The sequence below is a fragment of the Erythrolamprus reginae genome, chromosome 2, assembly GCF_031021105.1.
Source record: "Erythrolamprus reginae isolate rEryReg1 chromosome 2, rEryReg1.hap1, whole genome shotgun sequence".
Lineage (NCBI taxonomy): Eukaryota > Metazoa > Chordata > Lepidosauria > Squamata > Dipsadidae > Erythrolamprus > Erythrolamprus reginae.
This window is the reverse complement of record NC_091951.1, coordinates 160,069,340-160,097,252: the sequence shown is the minus strand read 5'-3', so window position 1 is coordinate 160,097,252 and position 27,913 is coordinate 160,069,340. Positions and strand designations below refer to the sequence as shown.

Below are 27,913 nucleotides of genomic sequence, written 5' to 3'. Positions count from 1 at the left end.
AATAATAATAGTAATGCCAAATCGTTAGCTCCCCTCCTGTGTTAAAATTATATTTCCCTTAGAACAGGATTATTGCCATGTGACTGTTGGGAAAATACAAGATACCCCTACAATGTACTTATCACACATGCTATAGTAATGAGTAATATATACAATATGCTTAAGTGACTTTCGCATACAGCTGTTGAGTAAGGTTTGCACTTCCCTTAGGGCAAGAATATATTTTTCTCCATAAAAAAATAAAATAAAAACGGTGGGAAAGCTGCACTCTACAAAAAAGACTTCTGCCATGATTTTTTCATAGGCTTTAGGGAGCTAAGTGCTGGTGGATCAGGAAGAGTCAAACCTGGGTTAGAAAATTCAGAAAAGATGTTATTGTACCACAGATGAATAGGCTTTTACCAAAGCTTTCCTGTTGACAAGAAAAATTTAAACGCTTCTTACGTTTTCAGCATCTTACTATGCTTTGCTTTGTGCCTGGTTCAGCTGTCAACGGCACAGCAATTCCCCAAAAGCTATATAGGGCCTATGATATGGGTGCTTTTGATTCCTATCTCTGCTTTTGAAGTTCTGTTGACTCTGTTCTGATATAGGCATGCTCTGCTCTGTTCCACACTCAGCACCAATCTCTTCGTTTTGAAGCACTCTTAATTGGATAAAAACCCTAGCATCTATCTCCGAAGCTTTGAAATCTTGATACATTTATTTCAGTTGTTTATAGTAAAAACTCTGGTGAGATTGATCTTTTTGTTTTTGCTTGAGGAATTAAGAGATCTTGCTAAAATATTTGTAGTAAAGATCTGGGTACTGTTACATCCACGCATACTTATTTTTGTTTATCTGGTCAGGATGAGCAGCCCAGGATATTTCCTGCCGTATCCAGCACTCCTGGAAACATGAGGAAAAAAGAAATGTGTGTACCCCTTGCAGCTAATTTCACTGCCAATAACAGGTAAGAAACATGTATGTCTGGACATTCAGCTGAAGTGATGGCATTAAGTTGCAGAAAAATTCCCATAGCTTTAATAGTACCACTTTGATTTAGTAGTTGAATATGAATGATTCTTTGACACTAGGCTGAAGCTGCCATACCTAAGGGTGAAGCAATCACGTAGGCACAGGGGATAAGAAGTGATATAAAAGCCTGAAATCTTGTTTAAAAGATCCCTTGGGGGAAATAGATAAGGAGGAACTAAGTCATTAAGAAGACAAAAAGAAAAAAGTGAGCTAAACAAAAGAGGTTGGGCCTGAATACATGAGAAATCCCTCCCCAAATTTCACCACCAGCTACTAGATTTGTAAATTAACAGGAGAAGAATAGTTGCCAGTCTTACTGATCCTCAAAGCACCCAAGGACTTTGAGGGATAAACAGCTTCCTTAAGGTTGCCCATTCTTTGAGTTGTCTTTGGATCTAGACTTCCATCCCTCCAGCCAGAACCTGGCAGAAGGACAATATAGAGTAAGTATAGAGGATTGTGTATGCATGTCTGGGTGGGGGAGGGTATGCATGTGAGAAAGAGCATAGATATATTGTGACCAAGTGTTTGGTTGAAAGTGATTTAAGTGTTTTTCCAGGGCTGAGAGTGTAATAATGAGTAACCATAAATTGAACCTGGGAACACACATAACAATACCAGATCCTGAACAGCAAATATTGCTAGAATCTTTTTAAAAAAAGCATATTATTGGCAGAGTTGTGAATTCTGAAGTTTGAGAACTTCCATCCTTTTTAAGTTCATTTTGTTTTTCATTATTTGATATACACACCTCTAAGCCAGCATCTAGGAAGGAATGTAGCTGATTCCAAAAATCTGGATATCTTACTGAACATGAGACATGAGTCTACGGAGAGGGGTGGCATACAAATCTAAATAATAATAATAATAATAATAATAATAATAATAATAATAATATTATTATTATTATTATTATTAAATGGCAGGGTTCTAGATGCTTGATCTGTTTTGATAATATATTGGAGAAATTATTCTGGAAGCTTGCTGACACATTTTCCCTCTATTTTATAAGGAGTAACAAAGGTGCCATGGGCAACTGCGTCACCTCTATGGTGCATAACAATTACTCCATTACGGACAAAATATCTGTGCCAAAGAGCTCCAATCAACCTACGACTTCACTCAAGTAAGTCTTTTGTACATTCCTGTTCAGTTTCCTTCCAGTTATGAGTTAGGAGCAGTTTGCTCAACATTTCATGCATGAATGAGATGAGAGGGAAGGAATGTTTTCAATAGGAAAAGTATAAATAGACCAAACACCTAGAGCTGAACTATCTCAAGCTTAGTTTAATAGCAAAGATGCATTTTAATCCTTTTTTCATGTTAATACAGTGTTTCATATCACCAGTCACTGGACTAAATGTGCGCAAATAGAACTTGACCAACAAATGAGTATATAGAATAGAAGTGGACAAGGCCATTGGAGCTGTGAGTTCCGCCACCTGCTTACTGGATCTGTGTCCCTCTTGGTTGCTTTCGGCCAGCCGAGAGGTGACACAGAGCTGGGTCCAGGAGATTGTTAACACTTCCTTGGGGAGGGGGTCCTTTCCGGCTCCTTATAAGGAGGCACTTTTGCACCCCTACCTCAAGAAAACTTCCCTGGACCCAGCCGTGCTTAATAACTACCATCCAGTCTCCAACCTTCCCTTTATGGGGAAGGTGGTTGAGAAGGTGGTGGCGCTCCAACTCCAGCAGTCCTTGGAAGAAGCTGATTATCTAGGCCCTCAGCAGTCTGGATTCAGGCCCGGCTACAGCATGGAAACTGCTTTGGTCACGTTGATGGATGATCTCTGGCGGGCCCGGGACAGGGGCTTGTCCTCTGTCCTGGTGCTTCTTGACCTCTCAGCGGCTTTCGATACCATCGACCATGGTATCCTTCTGCGCCGGCTGGAGGGGTTGGGAGTGGGAGGCACTGTTCTCCAGTGGTTCTCCTCCTACCTCTCTGGTCGGTCGCAGTCGGTAGTAGTGGGGGGGTCAGAGGTCGACCTGTAGGTCTCTCCCTTGTGGGGTGCCTCATGGGTCAGTCCTCTCCCCCCTGCTATTTAATATCTACATGAAACTGCTGGGTGAGATCATCCAAGGGCATGGGGTGAGGTATCATCAATATGCCGATGATACCCAGTTATACATCTCCACCCCATGTCCAGTCAACGAAGCAGTGGAAGTGATATGCCGGTGCCTGGAGGCTGCTGGGGTCTGGATGGGTGTCAACAAGCTCAAACTCAACCCAGACAAGACGGAATGGCTGTGGGTTTTGCCTCCCAAGGACAATTCCATCTGTCCGTCCATTACCCTGGGGGGGGGGATTATTGACCCCCTCAGAGAGGGTTCGCAACTTGGGCGTCCTCCTCGATCCACAGCTGACATTGGAACATCATCTTTCGGCTGTGGCGAGGGGGACGTTTGCCCAGGTTTGCCTGGTGCACCAGTTGCGGCCCTATTTGGACAGGGAGTCATTGCTCACAGTCGCTCCTGCCCCCATTACCTCGAAGTTCGATTACTGCAACGCTCTCTACATGGGGCTACCTTTGAAAAGTGTTCGGAAACTTCAGATCGTGCAGAATGCGGCCGCAAGAGCCATCGTGGGGCTTCCCAGATTCACCCATGTTTCTACAACACTCCGTGGCCTGCACTGGTTGCTGATCAGTTTCCAGTCACAATTCAAATGTTGGTTATGACCTTTAAAGCCCTACATGGCACTGGACCAGAGTACATCTGGAACCGCCTGCTACCACATGAATCCCAGCAACTGATAAGGTCCGACAGAGTTGGCCTTCTCCAGGTCCCGTCGACCAAACAATGTCATTTGGCAGGCCCCAGGGGAAGAGCCTTCTCTGTGGCGGCCCCAGCCCTCTGGAATCAACTCCCCCCGGAGATTAGAACTGCCCCTACCCTCCTTGTCTTTCGTAAGCTACTCAAGAACCACCTATATCGCCAGGCATGGGGGAACTGAGACACCTTCCCCAGGCTTTTATACTTTATGTTTGGTATGTATGTGTTGTTTGGTTTTAAATGATAGGGTTTTTCTCTTTTAATATTAGATTTGTTCCACTATAACATTGTTTTTATTATTGTGAGCCGCCCCGAGTCTTCGGAGAGGGGTGGCATACAAATCTAATAAATTATTCTTATTATTATTTATTGGCCAAGTGTGATTGGACACACAAGGAATTTGTCTTTGCATATGCTCTCAGTGTACATGTTCTATATATGTTGTATATAGAAGTTGTTATCAAGGAGAACTATTCCTGAGAAATCACAGTACAAGTTAATATGAAAAATGGGAAACATTCTTTAGTGTATCTTAAATTGAAGAGTCTTGCAGAATTCCATACGATCCCATTGAGCAGAATATTATTGTCTCTCTTCTTAGCAACATCATCAAAGCTACCTCTAATGAAGACACAGATGGCAGCAGTTACATGAAATCACAGAAAAACTTTTCCAGCAGCAACATCCTGGCTTGGAACAATAACACCAGTAGTAGCAATCCCCCAACTAGGGTACAAGAAGTGTCTGAGGAGGAGGCTGAGCGGTAAGCCTGACAAAACTGACAGGAAGAAATATGATAGGAAGAAGTAACAAATTATGCAGAAAATTCAGAGCAAGTGAAATGAGGCCATATAGTAACTGGGTTATTCGTTAATTGCCATATCTGATTTGGCAATTTCCAGTTACTGTGTTTCTCCGAAAATACGATGGTCTTATAAATATGGCCTTGGCCTTATTATCGGGTGTATGTGTTATTATTTGGGGGTTGCAGCAGAGGGCAGGAGTGGGACTGGATGTCCCATCACCGCCGCCCTCCCTATTCTTGGCAGTAGCAGAGTGGTTGGCTCGCCACAACCGCCTCGTAGAGCAGGACTCTGCAAGGTCTGTTGTGCCATTGCATGCACAAACTGCAGGGCTGCCTCACGGTAGTGCTACTGTTCGTGCATGCAGTGGCACAACAAGCCTTGCAGGTCCTGCTCCATGAGACAATGGTGGTAGTGTGGTGGGTCTCAAAAAGACTCATTTTTGGCAGGTGGGACATGTTGGGCGAGCGAGACGCAATCTAATAAATAAATAAATAAATAAATACATACATACATACATACATACATACATACATACATACAATAAACAAACAAACCGACTCTCAAGTGAAGTGGAAGGGGAAAAAACTCTTACGGACTGCCTGTCGTCAGGCATGGGGGAACCGAGACATCTCCCCCGGGCCCATACAATTTATGTATGGTATGTTTGTATGTATGTCTGCTTAATAATGGGGTTTTAAAAAAATATTTTAAATTGTAAATTATTAGATTTGTCATGAACTGTTTTTATTGTGTTGTGAGCCACCCCGAGTCTACAGAGGGGCGGCATACAAATCTAATAAATAATAATAATAATAATAATAATAATAATAATAATAATAATAATAATAATAGCTGACAGCCAAACATCAGTGGCAGAAGCAGCTGGGCACATGCTTCCTTGTCTCTTCCAAACACGCCCATTTCTCGGCGGGGATGGGGGAGTGCATGCAAGACACAGCTCCAGGATAAGGAACCTTTTGCCTGCACGCTGAAACACAAGAAATCTTTCTCCTTTCACTCCAGGATTCTCACAAACCTCATTTCTGGCGGAGTTTTGAAGAGAGAAAGATTCTTGCGTTCAGCGTGCAGCCAAAAGATTCCCGCAATAGTTTTTCCCCCCTCCTGCTTTGTTCGAGAGCTGGAGGTGGGGGAGGATCAGTGGACACAACACCAAGCAATGGGAAGCTGTTCCTGCAGGGATTTGCTCCCCTGTCTGAAGGACGTGGGGAGGGCAGGTGGAGGGTGAGAGACCTGAGCCAGCAAGCGAATGAGGGAGGCTGCAGCGGAATGTAGAGCCAAAGGGGTGGCAACAGGGATGTCTACTGTTCAAGCCGTGAGCTTGTGGGCTCCGTGTTCCTGATCAGCCTTGCTGCCTCTTCACAGGCAGAAGCGTGTTTAAAATTGCCATAGACAGAGCCCAGAGGATTTGAGCTAGTCCCACAGTGTGTGTGTGCACCCTCTCACACTTGTTCTCGTTTTCCCAGCTGGGAGCTGCTCTTTCTCCGGTGGGCACTCTTTTGACCGGGAGAAGAGAGAGCAAGCGAGAGGCCGGTACTTACACACCCCACAGGACAGGATCGCCTGCCTCTGGCAGCATTTTGAAACGCATGTCTGCCTGCGAGGAAAAGCGAGGCAGGAGTGTGTTTCAAACTGCCATAGGCAGAGCCCAGATGAGCTGAGTTAGTCCTATGGGGTGTGCACACACACACTTCATGCTTGCTCTCGCTCTCCCAACCAAAAGAGTGCCCAACAGAGAAAGAGCGGCTCTCGGCATGTCCCCCCTTCTTTCCCCGGAAAGTAGTTGGGGGGCCTATTTCAACACATGCCCTGAAAAGCCCTGTTGGCCTTATTATCAGGACATGTCTTATTTTTGGGGAAACATGGTAAAAGCCTGGTTCTTTTTTTAATAGCAACCAGGTAAATTTGGGCAGTAAAAGTTGCAACCCGGCCTCCCGGAATTCTGAAGTCCGACAGAAGCAATTTAGTTAGGAAATTAGTGAATTATAGAAAGTTGCTTGCAGTTACCAAATGGTATGTTTTCACACCTTCCTAGAACAGTGTATTTTTGAACAGTGCTTCTGGATTTCTAAAAGCTGGAGGGAGGAGTGTTTGAATATAGAAGCCCTGTGGTCAAGATCTGCTTTTCAGGAATGTTTTTCTGTGCCTTTCTTAACATCAGGAACTCTTTTGCTTGACATGGTAGTTGGAAACCAAGTCAACTTGTATGATTTTTTTCCGTCCTGTTTTAGATTTGTTAACCAAGTCAATTCTGCTGCTGTGACAATCCAGCGCTGGTACCGTCGGCAATCTCAGAGGCACAAGGAAGGTGTAGCTCAGCTTGAGCGATTGTTAGCTTCCAAAAGAGAGGTTTGTCTTATGTAGATATTATATACAAAAGTTCTGAACATGCTGAAATAATGTTTTGTTTTGCATAAGCTTCAAATGCATGAGGTGTTGGTCCCACAGGTGAAAGTCGAAAAATTAGACTATCATGCAAAAGTCCATTTATTTGAGTAATGCAACTTAAAAGGTGAAACTTAATATATGAGAGAGACTCATTTCATGCAAGGCAAGATAGTTCAAGCCATGATTTGTCATAATTGTTATGATTATGTGGCACAGCTGATGGAAAACTCAAATCCACCATCTCAGAAAATTAGAATATTACATATGGTCAATTTAAAAAAGGATTGTACATAGAACAATATTAGACCTCTGAAAAGTATAAGTATGCATCCATACTTGATTTGGGCCACTTTTTCAGCAATTACTGCATCAATATGGCATGGCCTGTGGCACTGCTGAGGTGTTGTGGAAGACTAGGATGCTTCAGAAGAGCCTTCAGCTCTTCTGCATTGTTCAGTCTCATGTCTTTCATCTTTCTCTTGGCAATGCCCCATAGATTCTCTGTGGGGTTCAGGTCAGGCGAGTTTGCTGGCCAATCAAGCACAGTAATTCTACGGTCATTGAACCAGGTTTTTGGCATTTTTGGCAGTGTGGGCAGGTGCCAAGTCCTGCTGGAAAATGAAGTCAGCATCCCCATAAAGCTCGTCTGCGGAAGGAAGTGTTCCAAAATCTGGTAGACGGCTGCATTGACTCTGGACTTAATGAAGCACAGTGGACCAACACCAGCAGATTACATGGCTTCCCAAATCAACAAAGACTGTGGGAACTCCACACTAGACTTCAGGCATCTTGGCATCTTGTTGTGTGTGCCTCTCCATTTTTCCTCCATACTCTGGGTCCTTGGTTTTCAAATGAGATGCAAAAGTTTTCATAGTCTGTGTTGATTTGGGGAGCCATATCATCTGCTGGTATTGGCCCACCTTTTAAATTGCATTACTGAAATAAATGAACTTTTGCACGATATTCTGATTTTCAAGTTTCCCCGGTAGTTAGATGATAGGGAAGTTAGTTGATTTTTTCTGTGTCCTAGAGATAGGATCACGATTGTGTAGTTTTATAATGCTTATGCTCTATGGTTTTTAAGGAAAAGAAGCAGCAGCAGCTCACAGATGAGGGCAACATCTTGGACTTGCAGCAGAGACGAAATGAGGAGAGGAAAAAAATACGAGAAGAGAAAGCTCGCCTTGCCAGAAGAGCAGCCATCCAGGTAGCCATTTGCTTATTGATATTGCTAGTCCTGGGCATTAGAAGACAGGATTGTCTTGCTTGATTTATTTGGGTTAAAAGCTAGGTCAGGTATGTTTGGACAAGGAAATGGGTCCTAACAGAACAGAAATGTGAGTTGGTGTTTCGTTTTTAGGAGCTGCAACAAAAACGAACACAAAAAGCTTTAGAGACACAGCGTTTGGCGGAGGAGGAGATGGCAGTAATTAAAGAAGGCAAGAAAGCCAGAAGAAAGAAAAGTGAGAAAGCCAGCTCTTTGAAAAATAGCAGTCCTGCTAACAGCATCATCAAAGCCAACAATGCAGGTGAGAAATAATGGGTGGCCTTGGAACATTTGGCCTAGGGGTCTCCTGAACTAATTTCTCTAAATTCAGTACACACACTAAATCTGTTTCAATACAAAACATTTCTATAGCATTGAAACCCATGGCAACATGGCATTGTTTGGTCGTACAAGGCAGTGAGGAGGAACAAATATAACATGCTGAAAATAAGGAGTAAGATTGGAAATATTTAATTTGCATGCAGGCAAATAATGATAATGGAAAAATATGGACAGCTGATATATCCTCATAGACTTGTAGTGAAAAGCTGATTCGCCACACTTTGGAATTGCTTGGAAAACCCAGAAAAATTATTTCAAAAATGAACTTGGACTGACATCTTAGTCTTATACTCCAGTTCTCGAAATGAAAAACATACCTGTTCTTGTTCAACAAAAAGGCCAGTTCTAAATTCTCATTCTTACTGAAGCAAATGCTTTTTGTTGCTACTGCAGATGCCAACTTCCACTTTGCTGGAATAGATCTAGAAGAAGCTTCTGCCATGGCGTCTCTTTGTCGCTCAACACAAAATAATGGACTTGAAGAACAGCCACAGGTATTGTCTACTTCTGATGTTCCTGAAAGCCTAAATACTTTTTTTATTTTATTCTTTCTTCATGATTTGTAAAGTTCCCAATTTCTGTACCTTTCAATGTTTTTATTAGTTGGGAAGTATAAGGTTTTGCGAACCTTAGAGATGAGATGGATGACTCCCTATGTCAGTGAAATATACTGATAATGTTTATTTAGAATTCTTCATAAAATTTCATCGCATGGATTGTCTCTGTTTCCCAGGATGGGAGTTCGGGAAAAATGCCCAGTGAAGATTTGGATGTTATGATGAGCACAGCCAGTAGGATGCATTCCAAAGTAACTTTTCATGACCTACTAGACACCCTAAAGCTTTTGGAAGCGGATCCAGAATTTCTGCCACCATTACCGTATCAACCAAAGTTTTTCAAGGATTACAAATATTCTTGGATAGATGGGGTAATTGAAATATGATGTTGTAATGTCTTTTCTCCTTATATCCTTTTTAATGGCTTTGGATGAAATTGTACAGAATTTGGGCTGGGGTGAAAATGGTTTGGGGAAAAGATCCTGGAAATGACAAGCACATAATCAACCATTGCTTTTGGCTTTATATCAAGTACTCTGCTTAGAGCAAACTTTTGAAAGTTGTGAACTGGAATATTTTTTTTAAACTCAAAAGACATTTGTAGTTGTTTTCCAAACATTTACAGTTAATCCCCAAAGAGAAACGTATTAAAGTATTATTTTTAATCAATGGAATCATACATCAATTCTCCTTTCCCCTTAATTGTTGCAGGTTGAAATCATTCTCTTTAGTACTGCCATAGTGGTCTACATCTATTGATCCCAATAATTTTTCCCTGGAATATAGGACTTGGACTCAATTTCTCTAACAACTGACAACCTAGAGAAGTTTGGAAAATTGAACTGCTCGCTGGGTGCCCCTGAAGAAGGAACGTTATTGTCAGAAACAAAACTTCAGAATATAATGAGCTTTTTAGATGAGATGGAAAAATCTGAGCAGGAACGACCCAGGTCTGTTGCCTCAGCTTCACAGCAAGAGGTGAATATGGCACATTTAAATTTTATTGATTTAGGGGGGGGGGGGGCAGGGCAGATGGCTGTTTTAAGCAATGAGCATTTGCCTTGCCTGATTGAAACAAAAAGTATTTGAGGTTTAATACTATTAAGTTGATATTGGCATTATGGCTTCCAATAATCTATTCTTAAGATAGAATTGAGAAGCTTCAGATAGTTGGATCTTCCTTAGGAAATGATGGACGTTGTAAAATGGCAATTTTATGATGAATGGTTCTTATGACAAGCAAGGTTTTCAGTGCTGGTATATTAGTGCATACTTTCTGTCCTTAAAGGATGGAAGTTGTACCTCAGTTTGATCCTTTGCTGCTTATTGCGTCTACTAGGGATTATTGCCAGAAGAAGAACTTGCCCGCTTGGATCAGGTCTCAGCAGTTGCCACAGAAGTCACCAGCTCTATCCAGAAGCTGAAGTTGGAAGTAGAAGAAAAGAAGAGAGCCGTTGCTTTTCTACAAAGAGCACTGGTAGGTGACCAGAACCTGGTTCTTATGGGTCTGTATATGCCACAGGAAAGATGGGGAGGAGGCTGTGTTACAGAACCCAGTATTTTGCTCTGTTGTGTGGAAAGATGCATGAAATTAAAACCTGAACTGCGAAAGAGGCAGATTTCAGAGTGTTGTTGGTGATGAACAATCCGTATCAGTAAATGATCTGCTTAGGAATCCCAATGGCTATATTTACATGTCCTTTCTTTTCCTTCCGCCCCCTCCCCCTCTTTTTCTTTGCTTGTTGACTGACCAGATAGTATACCTTTTAGGTTTTCTTAAATGCCTTGGTTTTGCTCTTTGTCCTGGTAGGCTCAACAGCAGGATATAACTGGACAGCATGTTAAAGATGTACAGAAAGAGCTGACTCACCAACTAACTATGCAGAGGGAGCAGTATGAAGGTGCAATCCAACGGCACCTGGCCTTCATTGACCAGGTAATCTTTTCTTTTTCCTTTTTCCTTTCCTTTCCATATAGGACTTGGGAATATAATATATCTTTCACCTACTAACTAACATCACTTGTATTGCTGGCATATCTCTTCAGAAATTTCTGTGGGCATCAGCTAGAACAGTTGGCATTCTTAGTTGAAATGCTCTGTTGGGAGAGGGGAGTTTTGTATCCATTTTCATCTGAATAAGACCGCAGTTTGATCCCAGGTACTTTCTTCTAGCTAGTTAATGTGTCACATTAGTACAAACTATGTTGTATTGTTAGTAATACTCTCTTGCCCACATCTCTACAGCTCATCGATGACAAAAGAGCTTTGAATCAGAAATGTGAAGCGGTGGTATCTGAATTGAAGCTTGTGGATCAGAAATATACAAAGAAAATTGCCCAGATGCAAGAGCAGCATGAGTTGGTGAGCAAATGACATTGATATAAGGGTTGGGAGAGCTGCAGAGCAACTAGATAAAACATGACTGGACTTACGTTGGAATGAATTTTGCTTATGCAGAGAAAATAGTGTTTGATCCACTCCGGAGAATATCAACCAAGAGAATGTTGGAAGCCACTTGAATGTTAGTAACATGAGGAGACTGAAATGCAATCTTTTATATCATTATGGTTTTTCTTCTATAATCTCAATATTTTTCAACTTTGTTACTTACATACTTGAATTTCAGCTCCCAGAAGTTCAATTCCATGTGTCTTAAAGTTGTCAGGATTGAGATGGGCGGATGAATGGATAGACAGACAGGGACAACTTCAGCTAGGACTTGCTATACATATTAATTTGGGCCAAGCAAGCTAAACTAGCAGGTACTGAGAAGGGTGGTAGATTTTTTTTTAAAAAATGTGATCTCAGTAAAATTAGGATTATTCCTGCCTTGAAAAGCACTTTGAACTGATGCAATATTCCCAAAATATTAGCTCTTTCCTTTGGTCACTTTATTTAACCCCTATGCTAAGAAGTAATCTGCACTCTGCTTAAACTGTATCCTTGCTTCCCCCCCCCCCCCTCCAACTCTTATTTCACACTCCTTCCACTTCCCCATTTCTCTCATCTTTCCTCTTTCTGTTTAGGTCTGGCGCACTCTGGGCCCCCTCTGTGAGGTAAACTTTGTGCATGCTGTTAACTTCAACTTTTGTCCTTTGTGCTGGTCTAGATCCATTAAATGTGATTCTTCATTAATTTCTTAGAGGGTGCTGTGCCTATATCTCTTGGTATAGGTATGGCAAACATTGCAATTTGGTGCAAAGTGCTATTCCATGATTTTGATAATAATGCTCTCATTAGCTTCTGTACTTAGTGTCCAGCAGAACAGGCTGTGGTATTTATGAAGCAAAGGCAACATTTCCTAAATGCTTTAGCAATTCATTATTACCGACATGCACATTGTTTTGATTGGTGGTGGATAGTGGATAGACCCAGCATCACGTAACCACCTGTTTTTAAATTTCAGTGTATAGATGTGGAGGTAGATTATAGCTCTTGATTATTTTCGTGGCATGGGTCCAGGTTACTTGAGGGACCATCTCACCCCACTTGGATGGATGATATGGGTCCCATCAGCCTGATTGTTCCAATTGGCGGGGTCCAGGCCTTCTCTGCTATTGCTCCTGCCCTCTGGAACTTCTTGTCCCCCACAATGTAAGGTTGACCTCAACCCTCCTAACCTTTTGTAACGGCCTAAGGATGTGGCTGTGCCAGTTGTGGAACAACCCAGTGAAGGTTGTTGACCGAGTAACAAAAGATCCCATCTCCCCCCTACTTCCACCCCTGCCCCCTCCCCGTGAGTCCATAGGTTTTCATGTTGGTTTTAATTATCTATGTTTTAATTGTACATGTATTTTTATGACTCTAAGCTGTAAGCTGCCCAGAGTTAACATATGGTAAGATGAGTGGCTAATAAATTATATAAATAAATAATTTGGAAAGGCATTGAAGACAGTTTGTAAAAGGGATAAAATGATACAAGTTTGCATTATAGAAAAGTATGCATTATATAACCTTTTGGAGTAAAATAGTAGCACTGCTCTTCAGAAACAGCTAGTCAACTTTTCATTCAGCAGCTGTTCAAAGTTATGTTTCTGGATGAAGGAATTTAAGATCTGTTACCCAAGTTATGACCATTGCACTGCTCCTGCAGTCATGTGACCAAAATTTGAGTGTGTGGCAGCCCATCCATACTTATGACTGCAAGGGTGCTGCAATTCCTCTGTCTTCCCCCACCTGTGCCTTTTTTGCCTCCAGCATTCCTTGACTCTTGCTGACGCTAGCTGTTTGGACTTCCTGGGGCATATAATGGTGGCTCAGGAGCTTCTTGCAGCCTCAGTGTTGTACTATTCTGGAGGTGCTTGCCACCCCATAAGGCATAATACAGGGCAGCCTAAAGGGCAGTGATGGTTTGGGGAGGAGAAAGATAGGCAGGTTGGAGGAGTTGAAAGCACTACCTTACCTTACCAAGGATTATGGCTTCGAATGGTTTGCCCTGGGAGGGGGCTTCAGTTAACGACCAGTAGAATGTGCTTTATGACTGCCACTGGGGAGTGCTGGGACTGCAGTTGCTAAGTGACATCATCATGTGGTTTTGCACTTTATGAATGCCTTCCGTAGCAACTGAATATTCAGGTTTCATTTGTGATAAACCGGGAACCACATTAATTGTTACTGCCATAATTATGTTAAGGGCAGAAGGTATCTTGTCTGTTGAAAGACATTCTTAGGCTTGCCTGTTGTTTCACTTTCTTGTCTTCCAGTCTTCTATCTTGAATGGTAATATTATCTGGTTCATTTACCTGACCTAATAATTATTTACCAAGAAGATCTGTTTATTTCTTCATCAGTCTCAAAAAGAACTGATAAACTGATAGGAAAACACATTAGAATTCCTTATGCATGCCCTTTCTCTTTGCACATACACACGCACACACACGCATGCGCACACACATACCCTTCTTTTAATGCTGCTGCAAGATATATATCACATTCTTTTCTAAAACAGCTCTTGAGGAAACAACCAGCTGCACTGAAATTGGCACATTCCCTCTCTTCAGATGTCCCATTTTCCTCAGCTTTGTTTTTTTTAAATGTCATTTTTCTTTGTTTTTAAGATTAGTCTGCAACATAATGGAGCTTCATTTTCCTATCTTGCTCCTAATCTGAACATTGATTATTGCTAGAGACTCTCCAGAGTGATGCAGATCAGAACTTGATGTTTTCCAGAGTTCCAAATAGATTAACCCTTACAAAAAAAAAGGCTGGACATAATCATTTGAGGCTGTTGTGGTTTGTTCAGTATTCTTTGCCTCCCAAATTTTAGGAATAAAAAGCTTTGATTCTCTTAATTTTCCTGGCCCAAACTATTGTAGTGGAGAAAAAAGATTTACTAGAGGTTCCGTTGCTTAATCATTTTGGGTGTATAAACTTAGAACTTAAATATTTTAGTTGTTATTTTGAATTCAGATCTTGAAATTTGTCTTCCAGAATTGGAGCCGAAGAAAATACCATTTATATGGCATTATTAATTAGGTTTTTATTTTAAACAATTTTATTTTAAAATAAAATGAATTAATGAATCAATCAATCAATCAATCAATCAAGGTTTTATTATATGGCTGCATAATATAAATAATTAAGTATATAAATTACATACCGAGATATATACACAAATAGTATAAAGTATCCTCTTTCTGAGTTCGGTAAAACGAGGACTCATTTTGTTGGGGCAAATATGCTGATTCTTTAAACTGTTTAGAGAGGACTGTAAAGAATTGTGGAGTGGTATATACTGTAAGACTAAATGTTATTGTTATATAAACCACCTGTGTGTGTTGTGGGGTATGTTTGGGTTAGGGTTCTACAGTGAATTATTCGTAAGTAATGTCAATTCATGCATTGCATGCCTTGAAATTTAACGACAGAAAATTCCAGGAAGTTCAGTTGACTATCTTGTTTGATTCTTTTTATCCCTTCTAAAGCAGTTCTGGTGCATTGCAGATTTATTGAAGAATTGCTTTCTTCTTTCATAGATACAAGATGGAATTTAATGAAAATCTGATATAAGTCTTGCTTTTCCCCTTTTTAATTCACATGAAGGAAATAAAGAAGCTGAAACAACTGATGACTGCCACAGAAAAGATCCGCCGAGAGAAATGGATTGATGAAAAGACCAAGAAGATCAAAGAGATCACTGTTAAAGGTGCTGTTGAGCATTCATTATTTGTGCAGATTCTTGTCCCAATAGCAGACTTTTTAGTGTTAAAAAGTGCCCCCAGGTAGAACTGTTTCATAAGCATGTTGTCTTTGTTTTGACTGTCTAGGTAGGATTGTAGGTCTGATTATTCTTCCCACTTTCCTTTCTTTGCTTCAGCTCCAATACCTGAACTGTTCTTTTTTTTAAAAAGGATATTATTAAAGGCAAATATGCTTTGAGATGTTTTAGAACTAGTTATGGCAGGAAACAATTTATAGTAGTTCTTTTTCATTAAATATAGGCAGACAGGTACATTTTATGCTCTCTGGTATTTTTTTACTAATGATAAAGATACAATTTCATTCTAATTAAGCTTGGCTCCTAGGAATGTGATGATTATGTGTTAAAAGTCAGGACTGTACAATGCTTTTAATATATTTTAGTAGCTCCATTCATCTTTTGTCATCTTTGATTATTGAAACAACTGAATCTGCAGGGAGAAGAGGTGGGTGTACAGAGTGGAAATTTTTGCTTTCACATCATCACTTGTAAACTGTAACTTCCCATTTGCTTTCTTCCCCATTCAGGCCTGGAGCCTGAAATCCAGAAGCTCATTGCTAAACACAAGCTAGAGATCAAAAAGCTGAAATCGCTGCATGAAGTAGAACTACTGCAGTCGGATGAGCGTGCAGCTCAGCGCTACATTCGACAAACAGAAGAACTGAGAGAGATGCTGGAGCACGAGAAGGAAGAGCAAGGGCAGCGAGAGAGAGAACTGGCAAGGCAACGGTATGAAGGGAGGAGCAAGTAGGAATGTGTCCAGCGGCAGAATGAGGATCTGGAAAAGGCTATTGCAGATGTGCAAAGAGGGGAGGGGAAAGGGGCAAAATTACCCAGTGGTGCTGGTGGGATAACAGGAGGAGGAGGAAGAAACTTGTGTAATATTTTTTAGGGAAGGAACACTATGATGGTGAACCTATGGCGAACCTCTCTGCAGGCACGCCAGCTATCACCCAGCCCAACTCCACGGTGCATCTCCCACCAACCAGCTGGTCTTCGGGTCTCTGCCATGCAATGCGCTGGAGCAGGGCATTTCCACATGCTGCAATGGGAAAAGAAATTGGGGAGGGAAGAATCAAGGAGGAAACCAGCATGCTCAGGAAATTGGGGGGATCGCACATGCACAGGTTTTGGTACTAGCAGGCCTCCCTGAAGCCACCTGGGATTAAAACATAGCATGGGGGGGGGGGGGATAGCAGCCTCCTGTCCATGTTTTGTTCCAGGAGTTTTCAGGGAGGCCTACTAGCACCAAAACAGGCTGAGAGGTGCCACCAATGCATTCACAAGGGGAGCTCAGGGATCACTCGCTCATGCTGTTGTGTGCATGCATGCTTTTTTGGCACCCAAGGAAAAAAAGGTTAGCCAACAGTGGCCTAGAAGAAAGTGAGGCACAGAATGTGCATTCATACCTGATAACAAGATGACTTTCTTCACTAGGTTAGAAAAGATAGCAGTCCTGTAAATTTATGAACAAGTGACATCAGGATTCGGTTGAAAATACTTTACTGTATGTCATTGGCTTTCTAAGGGCAGAATGGAGAGATAGGAGAGCTCAAATGTCCACAGAGAGGCATCATTGAGTTGTGTTTGTTTTTCTTGGTTTAGAAACAGGAATATAGTGCAGAGGACTGCTAACTGCTGGTATTGGGGCTTAAGCAAGTACAGCGGTACCTCTACTTAAGAACTTAATTCGTTCTGTGACCAAGTTCTTAAGTAGAAAAATTTGTAAGTAGAAGCAATTTTTCCCATAGGAATCAATGTAAAAGAAATAATGCGTGCAAACCAAAGGTGGCGGCTGATTCCTCTTCCTTCCCATGCTGAGAGCTCCCCTCTCCTCTCTCTCGCTCACTTGCTTTGTAGCCGGCACCTTTTCTTCATTGTGGTGACTCCTCGGTTTGGCTGAAGCCAAGTTGATCTGGCTGGGGCGAAGCACCCCCTTTTGCCTTTCCGCACCCAGACGCTCCGGTAGGCAAACTCAAGCTGGGTGTATGGGAGGCAGAATGAGGGAGTCACCACAGTGAAATGGTTTATTCCCTCTCCAAGCGCCCAGAGAAAGGAAAATGCTCCATTCACTCTGGGCTGCCAAAGCCTCCTTAAGCGCCACCGAAAGGCTCCTCTGGTAGCCAGTGTTCCCTCTAAATTTTTTTCGGGGTGAGCGGAAAAGTATAGTGTCTGAGCGGCAGTCCCTTTGGCACTGGGCGGCATATAAGTATAAATAAATAAAGTAAGTAAGTAAGTAAGTAAGTAAGTAAGTAAGTAAGTAAGTAAGTAAGTAAGTAAGTGTGGGCGTGCGCTATCACACATGAGCAAGTTCTTGCATCCATAATTCTATCCTTTCTATGTCTTCCTCCCTCTTTCCTCCCTCCCACTTTCCTTTCTATCTCTCCCTCCCTCTTTTCTTTCTATCTTTCCCTCCCTCTTTCCTTTCTATCTCTCCCTCCCTCTTTCCTTTCTATCTTTCTTTCCCCCTTTCTCCAAGCCCTTCCTTTTCCCTCTCCCTAACTACCCCCTTCTCCCTCCTTTCTATCTCTCCCTCCCCGTTTCTCTCTCCCTTCCTTCATCTTTCATTCCCTCTCTCTCCATCCCTCTTCCTTTCTCTCTTCATTACTTTGAATGTTCCGGGCGGGCGCGCAGGCAGAGAGATGGGAAGAGCGCGCGCCGGCCCGCGCGCCCGCCAGCCTCCGGAGAACGCCTGCCCCTCCCCCCTCTCTTGCAGCGGAGGAGAAAGAGAGGCCGGGCAGGTGGGGGGCGGGGCTGAGAGGCCAGGAGCGCGAGGGGGCCGGAGGCACCATGGAGAGGCAGGTGTGGCCGCGGCTCCCTTCTACTGTCCGCGCCTCCCCGCCCGCCCCCCCGCCCCCCCCGCGGGCTGGCAGGGGGATGGGGACTGCGCGCCCGAGGAAAAAGGTGCGCGCGGGGGTATTTTGGAGCGCGCGCACACGTGCGCAGCTTACAGGGAACAGTGCTGGTAGCCCAGAAAAGCCCAAGATGGCCAGGATTAAAGGGGGAATGGCAGGAAACTGGCCAGGCCTTCGTGCCGCTCTCAAATTTCCTGGAAAATGTTTCCAGGCTCAGGTACTTAAATAGAAAATGGTTCTTAAGAAGAGGCAAAAAAATCTTGAACACCCGGTTCTTATCTAGAAACGTTCTTAAGTAGAGACTTTCTTAAGTAGAGGTACCACTGTACCCAATACAGTACTATGGGAGGAAAGTAATAGGTGCAGTTTGGGTACCTTTCTCTGAAATATGTTTTATGTGCTGCCTCACGCATTTGTAATTGAGCCTTTATGCCAGTGTATTCCATCCTTTGTTATAGGGCTTTTCCATTTTGCAACTTCCACATCTTTATTTATTTATTTAATTTATTCAACTTCTATGCCACCCAATCCCGAAGGACTTTGGAGGGGGTGGGTGGGAGGGTCAAATAATGATTTTGCATTCTTTAAAGGTATTATTTTTTCCCTCCCACTTGAGGAAATATTTGGCTTTACGCTTCCTATAATGTCGGGTCAAGGCAAGGATATTGATGACTTGCTAAGACTTCCTTTGAAAGGCTCCCTCTGAACAGGTATGAGAAGCAGCTGGAGCAGGAGGAGCAATCTCTACAGCAACAACGGCGCCGGCTCTACACTGACGTGGCTGAGGAGAAGGAGAGGCTAAACCAACAGGCTGCCAGGTGAGAGAAGGCTTGTTGGGTTCAGAACTGGTGGGTATGCAAATGGTATAGACCATTTGCACTGACAAGGCAGTGCTCAGGAAAAAAGAACTCCAACTTCTTGAAATCGCAAAGGTAAAAAATACATTTATCATATAAATACATATATCTTCTTCAGATGACCAATTCCTGTAGCAGTGCTACATTAATTTTATAGCCTGTTTCAAGAGTATTTTTTCCCACCACGTTGTATGCAGCATTTTTCAGTCTAAAGGTTGCAGTTGTTCTAGCATGGTTGGAGCGACACACCAAGTGGCTAATGCGCAAACAATATTTTATTGGAAACAGATTAAATTGAAGTAATATTGTTAACTTGATTACTTCCAGTGTATGGGATGTATTCCAATTAATAACTTTAGAGGGTTGGTGGGAGCCATCTTAAGTCTGGGAAATGTATGCACTGGCGCCTGAATTTTAAGAGTTCTATTCTGTGGCATTCATCTCTGATTCCCAGGCAAAGAGCTGAACTGGAGGATTTGCGAAGGCAATTGGAAGAGAACAATTCAATTGTTACCAAGACTTTAAAGGAAGAATATGAGAAAGGGAAGGAAGAACAGGAGCGACGTCATCAGGTCTGTGTTATTTCTAGACTTTCTATATAATTTTGCTGTCACATATAAGAACGCTTGTGAGAACTTTGGAAAAAAATGTTATGATAGCAGGCAGAGGACCCTTTTTAAATATCTGCATTGTTACTTTTATTGCACATCAGTACAATGCTTGTTTGCTTACGTGTACAATTTTTCTGCCTCCTTGCAAGGTTTTAGTTTGATCTCTAGTTCGCGGCATTTGTAGCTGATGATCTGAGCTGTTGTTTTTCACAGTATCCTGAGGTCTTGTTGTTCATGTAGGGCTGTTCTCTGAAGTAATGTGTAATTCAGAAAGGTTATGTAACCTGGTCTTATTCTCATTACTTCAGCACATATTAGATGGACAGAATATAAGAGGGATGTGTAAGGCAAGTAAAATAGAACTAGATCATGTCAAGCTTTTTCGGGGGAGAGGTGTGTGCTGAAAAACATAATTCATATATCATTGTAGGCCACAGGAAATTATTTTCATAACATTTGATTGGAATTTGAATCCAGATTAATTGTTTTAAGGTTTCATCCCCGTTTCCCCTCAAAGGGCACTAAGCCCTTCTTGAGGGAGGGAATTGCAGCTTGATGAGGCCACATATGGAGTGGCGTATTATCTCATCAGTTTGACCATGTAACTTTGAAGTCTGGAACTAGAAAGGTAAAGCTGGAGATACAGCTTTAAGCCATTTGACATTAACCAGAACAAGATTTGGGACACTTTAAAGTTTCTGTCTGTCTCCCTCCCTCCTTCTGTGTCTCTCCCTTCCCTTCTCTTCCCTTTCCTGTAGCTACAGGCCAAGGCTATTTTCAGATTCATGACTGTTGCAGAATGAGCCCAATTCACTATGTGCCCCCTTAGTGTGTAATCTAATAGCATCCTCTTCAGACTTGCAACTTGGATGCCTTAGGTGGTTCAGACTTTGTGTACTGGAGATTGGAAAGAGGCAGAAGAACTCTGGTCCATTTCTTTTCTTTATACTTCCCCCCCCCCCCTCCTCCTCAAGGTAGAGACTCAGAGCTTGAAGATGCAACTGGATATGGAGAAGCAGGCTTGGGAGGCCACTTACCTGAAAAAAGAGGTAATAAAATAAAATAAATAAAATAATAAAATAAAAGAGCTTCTTTTCCTAAGCCACACACTCATGATCCATCAGTGGCTCAGGGGAACTTTCCTGGTGTTGACAAAACATTCCCAATGATATGCATGCACATTTGTTAAATATTGATTTACAAATGTATCTCTTTTGCAAAGGCTTGTGAAAGCTTTTCATGATCGCTTATAGGAAATATGAGACCAAAGACAAAGCTTTAAGAAGTTAGTATGGGGTGTATTACAGAACTAAAACACGTTCAAAATACATGCATCAGGGGACTTGGAATCATGAATCATACTGATTAGAGAACAGTTACACAATATACAATAAACATGAGTACAGGTAGTCCTTGACCTACGACCATAATTGAGAGTCCAACATTTCTGTTGATAAGCAAGGAAGTTAAGTGAGTTTTGCCCCATTTTGCAACCTTTTTTTTACCATGGTGGTCAGTGCAATTTTTAAGTTAATAACATGGTTAAGTGAATTTGGCTTCCCCATTGACTTTGCTTGTCGGAAGGTTGCAAAAGGTGATCACATGATCTTGGCACGATGTCATAAAAATATGCCAGTTGCCAAGCTTTCCAATTTTGACCATGAGATATTGCGGCAGTTGTAAGTATGAAAAATGGGCATAAGTCATTGTTATTGTAACTTGAATGATCATTAAATGAATGGTGCTGAGTCAGTGACTGCCTGTAATACAGGCAATGTAATACAGGCACTGCCAGTAAGAGCCAATGAAAACACTGTTTTTTAATCCTAGAGAATACTACAGTATGTCTATATCATTTCTTTCAATACTTTCAATAACAAAGAAAATAGCTAAGATAACAATTACAAAATTTGGGCTTGGGCTTGGTGAGTTAGGAAGAATAGGAGTGACCTGAAAGCAGATATGGAAATAATTCCCAAGGAAAGGTGCTAATGATAAATATTGAATGCAAGTTTTAAGAGGCCTTGCAAAGATTGTATTTGCGGCAAAAAAAACCCCATCCTCTTTGAAAAGATATACAGAGAAGATATTATTTGATTTGTTGAAGATTAATTGAAAGGAATAGGGAGTTATTGGGAAAAAATGCATGTGCTCCACTCTATGGAAGTTAGCTTAGCATTTTTGAGAAAGGATGAAAAACTGAAAACAGAAAGAAGAGAACAGAAAGAAATTGCTTCCTCTTTTGGACTGGGGAAAGGAGAAAGAGCAAGAATATTTTAGATATTAATTTCATACAGTATATTCAACTTCAACCTGCGAAAGAGACAGGATACCTCAAATACAATCCTAAACAAAATGTTTTATTGAGGCAACCAGATGTGGCTACATCAGCAGGATGTGAATTGATTTAGTCTTTCTTTCAAATATAAGATCAGAAAAATAAAGCTGCACTGGCACAAATTGATGCTTATGCACACAACAAAACAACTCATCTCTCCTTTTTGGCTTAAATAAGAAGATTCGAGTCAGCATAAATATAACTTGGTGACTATTTCTATTTCTTTGCCCTTAAGCAGTTTCTGCCATTTCAGAGGATTTTATAGGGGGGGATTGTGGAAGCATTGAAGTAAGGCAACATAACCCATCAAAGGTGCTGGTAGAAGCTTGGGGACATACATCATTCTGCTTGATAGTGTCTTGCCTGAGATCCAGTTGCACCTTTTTCAAAGTAGAATGCTTTTCAACAGTAGACTGTTTTAACAAAAGGGGTGGGTGGGGGGTCTTTGCTTCCTCTTCAGGAGGCCTGGTTGCTAACTCGAGAACGGGAGCTAAGAGAAGAAGTCCGGAAAGAAAGGGACAAGGAGATTGAACTAGTCATCCAGAAGCTAGAAGCTGACATGTCCTCTGCCAAGGATGAATGTGAGAGGATTGCAGAGAGCAGGTAAGATGCAGGTAGATGAAAGAATGATGGCCAAAGAACCAAGCACATTCAAAAGCCCTGGGGGTACGGTGGTTGGAATGCAGTATTGCAGGCTAATTGTGCCTTCTACTGTCAGTAGTTTGATCCTGACCGATTCAAGATTGACTCAGCCTTCCGTCCTTCCGAGGTTGGTAAAATGAGGATTCAGATTGGAGGCAATATGCTGACTCGGGAAACTGCTTAGAGAGTGCTGGAAAGCACTGTGAAGTGCTCCGAGTCTTCGGAGAGGGGCGGCATACAAATCCAAGTAATAAATAATAAATAAATAAAGAAATGCTATTGTTATTCTCAAGACTGGCTACTCAGAATTAGCATTCGGTAGAATTTTTAGGAAAGCACAGTAATGAGGTTGTGCTTTATAAAGTCCTTAATAGGAAGCTGATGGTGGTGATATACTTTTAGTACTTGAATCAAGGCATTGGTACACATGAACATCTTGAGCCCTTTGCTGTAAAACTATAAATAAATTCATTTTGAATAGTGGAAGTATGGTAGTCCAAGACAAGATCACTTTTGGAAGTGGCTCAGGCAGTCACCTCCCTGTTTCATTGAAGTGTATAAAGGGAAAGCAGGAAGAGCCCAATCAGAATTGCAGGATTCTTCTTATCTCATTCAATAGTTTTAGGCTTTCTGCGGAATTGCTTTCCTGTTCTGGTCTATCTTAATAGGGCTGCCATTTTCAGGATTTAAAAAGATGCAATTTGTGACTGCAACCTTAAATAAAGTCTCTAATTTCCATACCTAATTTTTCATGCCATGGTAAGTCTTATAAAGAGAAAATTGTCTGAACTCTTACTGCAGCCCAGATCTGATCCTAGTAGCTGAACAAATTGCCATTGTGCCATTCTATTCTTCATAATTTGTAAATTCAGAAAAATAATGTTAAAAACCATGCTGCTGCACAGAAAAAGAACTTGCACTCTATACCTCTATTGCTCAAGAGTGCAATTAATCAAATAATATCTTGTTTTCCTCAAAATAAAACATCCCTGAGCCCAATCGGGCTTTTGAATGCGTGGCAATAAGGCCAAGTACTTATTTCAGGGTTCAACACCCCCCCCCCCCCAACAAAATAGGGTCTCATTTTTAGGGAAACATGATATTCCTTTCTCTATTTAGAATAAAGAGAATGCGGGACAAATATGAACTAGAGCTGCGGGAATTGGAGCTGTCGGAACGAAGGTTTCAGGAACGCTGCAATGAGCTGAAGGGGCGTTTGCTGGAAACAGAAAGTGAGACTGTTCGTCTCCAAGGTCTTCTACGCCAGAAGGAGCAGGAAGTTGAGGACATCCGGAAGGTGAGTTGGGACAGTTGACACCTGTGAATCCCATGATATACCTTTCTGGATAACTGACATTGATCTAGCAATAACCCATACTCTAAGGGCATAAAGAAATGCTAGAACTAAATGAAGATACCATGCATGCAAATTTTTAAACTTTTTTACAGCAATAATCAGCATTTTCGAGGTTGGTGAAACAAGTACCCAGATTGTTGGGGGCAATAGGCTGACTGTAAACCGCTTAGACAAGGATGGAAAGCCCCATGAAGCAGTATAATAAGTGCTCAGTGCTATTGATTTTCATATGCTTACTGTAATAGGTGAAGGACCAGTTAGCTCAGGAGCGCAGCAGCCTCTCTGAGGTTATTCGGCAAGAATTTGCAGACCGACTGGTGACCACAGAGGAAGACAACAAACACCTCAAGATAGAAATGGCTGAGCTTCGTGCCCGTCAGCGCTTGGAGCTGGACAGAGTGATGCGAGACAAAGAGGAGGAACTGGAAGAGGTGCATAAAAGGTAACAACAGCTATGTTTACCTTCCGTAAAGAAGTTTAGTTCTGACCCAGGATCCTACTGGAGTCTAGCACTGGTCTAGGCCACCTGACTTACATTCCCATTCTTCCCAAGCCACACGGACAAAGCATAAATAGTGGCATTGTGTATTTGGCAAGCTGTGTGCCAAAGATGCTGTTTTACAAATGAAGTGTGTTTGTGTGTAAAATAGAGAATTAAAGCTTCCCAATCAATTTAAAATCAAATATTTCTGTTTCCTTTTCTTATTGAACTTTCAGTCAAAGCCAAGAACAAAGCTTAACTCATATTTTACACACTTTGGGGGTTTATTGCCTCTCGTGTTTGAATGCACCCCATTAAATGTATACAGGAATGATTCATTCATAGACGTAGGAGGAATATGAAAACTGCAGGGCTTGAATGGAGACCCTCTGACCTGCAGAATCTGAGGTGAAGGCTTTTCCCCCACTGGAAGCCTATTGTTATGTGTCCCAGATGGAACACTTCCAAGCACAGTCCCATTTAAGCCTCCTTGTACTTTCTTCCCAAAGAAGAAAGACACAAAGCAGCCCAAACTGAAGAGAGCTGAATTGCAAGAGTCCTATCTGGAGTGTCTCCAGTCCTGGTTTTGACCAAAGATTCCAGTCCCTATGCTGTTCTGAGGAGTGTATGTCCAGCCAAAAAACAACAACCCCAATCTTCTCAGGGATATAATAGCCTGTTAGTTTTTTGCCTGTTCTTGTAAGCTACATGTAGTGCTTATGTAAGCAGAAAAATGGAATATACATTTAATGATTATGTTAATGAAGAACCTGTTGCTTGGTTATCCAAATGTCATTTAATTTGACCTTCTTTGTAGAGTGAAGACAGCAATTGTGAAGAAAGAGGAGGCTGTGAACAGCTTTCGAAAGCAGTATGAGGTGAGGTTCTATAAAGCCCTGTCAGTTCTTGTGTGGAATAATAATGGTTTTAAGGTAGAATTCCAAGAAAACAAATGGAGAGTGTTCCATGAGGAGAAACAAGCTCATGAAACTGACTCATTACAGAAATGCAGAAATTGGATGAATTGGGGTTTTTTCTCCCCCCCCCCCATTCTCTGTTTTATTTTGATACAGTGATTCCCCCCCCTCCCAAAAGTTTGTAACACTAGTTTTTAATATTCCTGGTTCTGACTATTAAGGTTCAGTCTGATTATAATCATAAATTGCTGATGCAAATATACTGAAAAACTTTCTGTTATGCTCCCTTGAGATTTGCTTTGATTATTTTAATTTTACTATATCTTATAAGTCTTACAAGATGCCAGACAAACCTGGTCACAAAAGAGTTTAATCCCACAAAATATAGTTTGAGATCATTGGAAGAAGGAATGCAAACTTAGGTTGTCTTTTGTTTGCCAAGGAGTGTAAATATCAGGAAAGGACACAGATTACCTCAGTCTATCTTGTCACTAATAATTATTAAAAGTGTCAGTTTTGGAAAGGACACTTTAGAACAGGAGTGCCAAACTCAAGGACCATGGCCCAGATCGGGCACGCAGCGTGCTTAGATTTGACTCGCAGGGCTACAAGAGGAAAACAGCGAAGGACCAGCCTGCAAGGCCTCTGCCAACAAAAACAGAGCTCAGGAAGGCTGGCAGAGGACTGCAGCGTCCGTCACAGTTGAAAACAGAGCCTAGGAGAGCTGCACATGGCTACCCTAAGCTCTATTTTCACTGGTGGATGTCAAGCTGACCATGCCTCCCCAGATCCCCGAGGTCAAATACAACCCTGATGTGTCCCTCAATGAAATAGAGTTTGTCATTCCTGCCTTAGAAGGTCTTTGTTACAACAGCTTCTTCTCTGAGGTGTAGGGCTCTTTAGATATATAGTAGAGCTCTCAGACGTATGACGCTTTAAGTGAGTTCTCTTCTCATTGCAGGCTGCCATGAAGAGGGCAGAGCATCTGGAATCCCTCTTGGAGCAGCAACGTAAGCAGTTGCTAACGACCAAGTAGCAACTTGAACTAACCCTAACCAGTGGCCCTGTAAGGGCAGAGCCAAATGAGGGTGCAAAATAGCAAAAGAAAATTGCTTGTTGCCGTTCAGAAAATATGAAGTCAAAATGAACACTAATCTGTTTGTTGATGGGGATAGGGATGAGATTGTCCTGTCCCCCCCCCCCCCCCTTGATTATTTTTGTAACTTGTTCTGAGATCTGTCCTGAAGAATATATCTGGAAAAAAGATGATATTCCATTTCTTGACATTGTATTTTGACAGTAAAATACAGCTAATTTGTAAAATGATTGTCTGGAACTGTGTTTTTTCTCTCCCTTTGATCAGATTATAATCCAGTAGAACCTCGACATACGAGCTGCTCTATATACGAGCATTTCGAGATGCGAGCTAGGAGGGGAGATATATTTTTGTTCTACTTACGAGCCCAAATTCGGGATACGAGTGCTCACTGCCTGTCCCTGCTCCGTTCGGGATGGGGGCCGGTGCGGCGGCGCCTTCGCCTCCTTCCGTGCCCCGCCCCCGCTTGGCAATCGGCCCGCCAAGACCTGCCTCTGACTCATCCTTCTTCCTGAGAGTTCCCTCGCGTACGGTTTGGGATGCCGGCTTTGGCGGTGTTTTCAGGACTTTTCGCCCCGCTTTTTCCCTACGCCTCTTCCCTTCGGCAGCGTCCCCGGGCAAACTTCTACAAGATTCTTGCAGTTAACAGCGCTCTCCTCGCCTTCGCCTCCTTCCGCGCCCCACCCGGCAATCGGCCCGGCGGCATTGCTGGCGTTCCAGGCGGGCCGCCCGGCATGAGCACCGGTTTCGTGCCTCTCAGGCCGGGCAGACAAGAGGTGTGGCGCTCCCACGGGGAAAGGAGAAGGCGGCGGCTCAAGCCCTTCCCCGTGCGCCCCTCCGGAGGAGCCTCTCTGGCGGTTGTCCGGGCGGGTGAAGGTGGCTGGGCCGCTGACAGGGACAGGCGGTGAGCGCTCAGAGGGGGCACAGCCCGGAGCGAGACTTGGCCTCCGCTGCGGCTGCTGCCCGTCTGCTTCTCTCTCCTGACATGTATGGCAAAGGTGCGGGGAGGATCGGGAGGCTCAAGCCTCCTTCGGTGGTGGCGGCCGGTTTCTTATTTTTGGGCTTGCACGCATTAATCGCTTTTCCATTGATTCCTATGGGAAACAATGTTTCATCATATGAGCTTTTCGACTTACCGCACCAATTAAATTTGTAAGTCAAGGTTCTACTGTAGTAACTTTTTAATACTTCTTAATGCTCATCTAATGTTTTTAAAAATAATCTATCCTGTCTAATTATGAAAACCATAAATCAGAAGGGCTATTTTTTTTTCATTTTTACACAAACCCCCTATAAAAGACTATATCATCCTTATAATAGTAATTAAACAACCAGACAAGTCAAGAACAACCAATTTCTAGTTTTATGGAGAACGGACCACATTTTAACTCA

General features: G+C 42.3%; 1 protein-coding gene across 2 annotated transcripts in view; it reads left to right on the top strand.

The window, feature by feature from the left end:
• The window catches only part of CEP131 (centrosomal protein 131), a 36,737-nt gene extending 9,989 nt beyond the window's left edge, over positions 1-26,748 (top strand). For both annotated transcript variants that reach the window (XM_070740188.1, XM_070740189.1), the window contains exons 5-26: positions 849-952; positions 2,030-2,143; positions 4,391-4,552; positions 6,845-6,962; positions 8,086-8,208; positions 8,362-8,530; positions 9,004-9,104; positions 9,344-9,538; positions 9,954-10,145; positions 10,507-10,644; positions 10,978-11,103; positions 11,413-11,529; positions 15,211-15,313; positions 15,895-16,096; positions 18,933-19,040; positions 19,534-19,651; positions 20,665-20,739; positions 22,489-22,631; positions 23,790-23,967; positions 24,273-24,469; positions 25,326-25,386; positions 26,387-26,748. In XM_070740188.1, coding sequence (XP_070596289.1) covers positions 849-952; positions 2,030-2,143; positions 4,391-4,552; positions 6,845-6,962; positions 8,086-8,208; positions 8,362-8,530; positions 9,004-9,104; positions 9,344-9,538; positions 9,954-10,145; positions 10,507-10,644; positions 10,978-11,103; positions 11,413-11,529; positions 15,211-15,313; positions 15,895-16,096; positions 18,933-19,040; positions 19,534-19,651; positions 20,665-20,739; positions 22,489-22,631; positions 23,790-23,967; positions 24,273-24,469; positions 25,326-25,386; positions 26,387-26,461 — 2,919 coding nt within the window. In that variant the 3' untranslated portion in view covers positions 26,462-26,748. The remainder of the gene's footprint in view (positions 1-848; positions 953-2,029; positions 2,144-4,390; positions 4,553-6,844; positions 6,963-8,085; positions 8,209-8,361; positions 8,531-9,003; positions 9,105-9,343; positions 9,539-9,953; positions 10,146-10,506; positions 10,645-10,977; positions 11,104-11,412; positions 11,530-15,210; positions 15,314-15,894; positions 16,097-18,932; positions 19,041-19,533; positions 19,652-20,664; positions 20,740-22,488; positions 22,632-23,789; positions 23,968-24,272; positions 24,470-25,325; positions 25,387-26,386) is intronic.
• Positions 26,749-27,913: the final 1,165 nt, after the last annotated feature.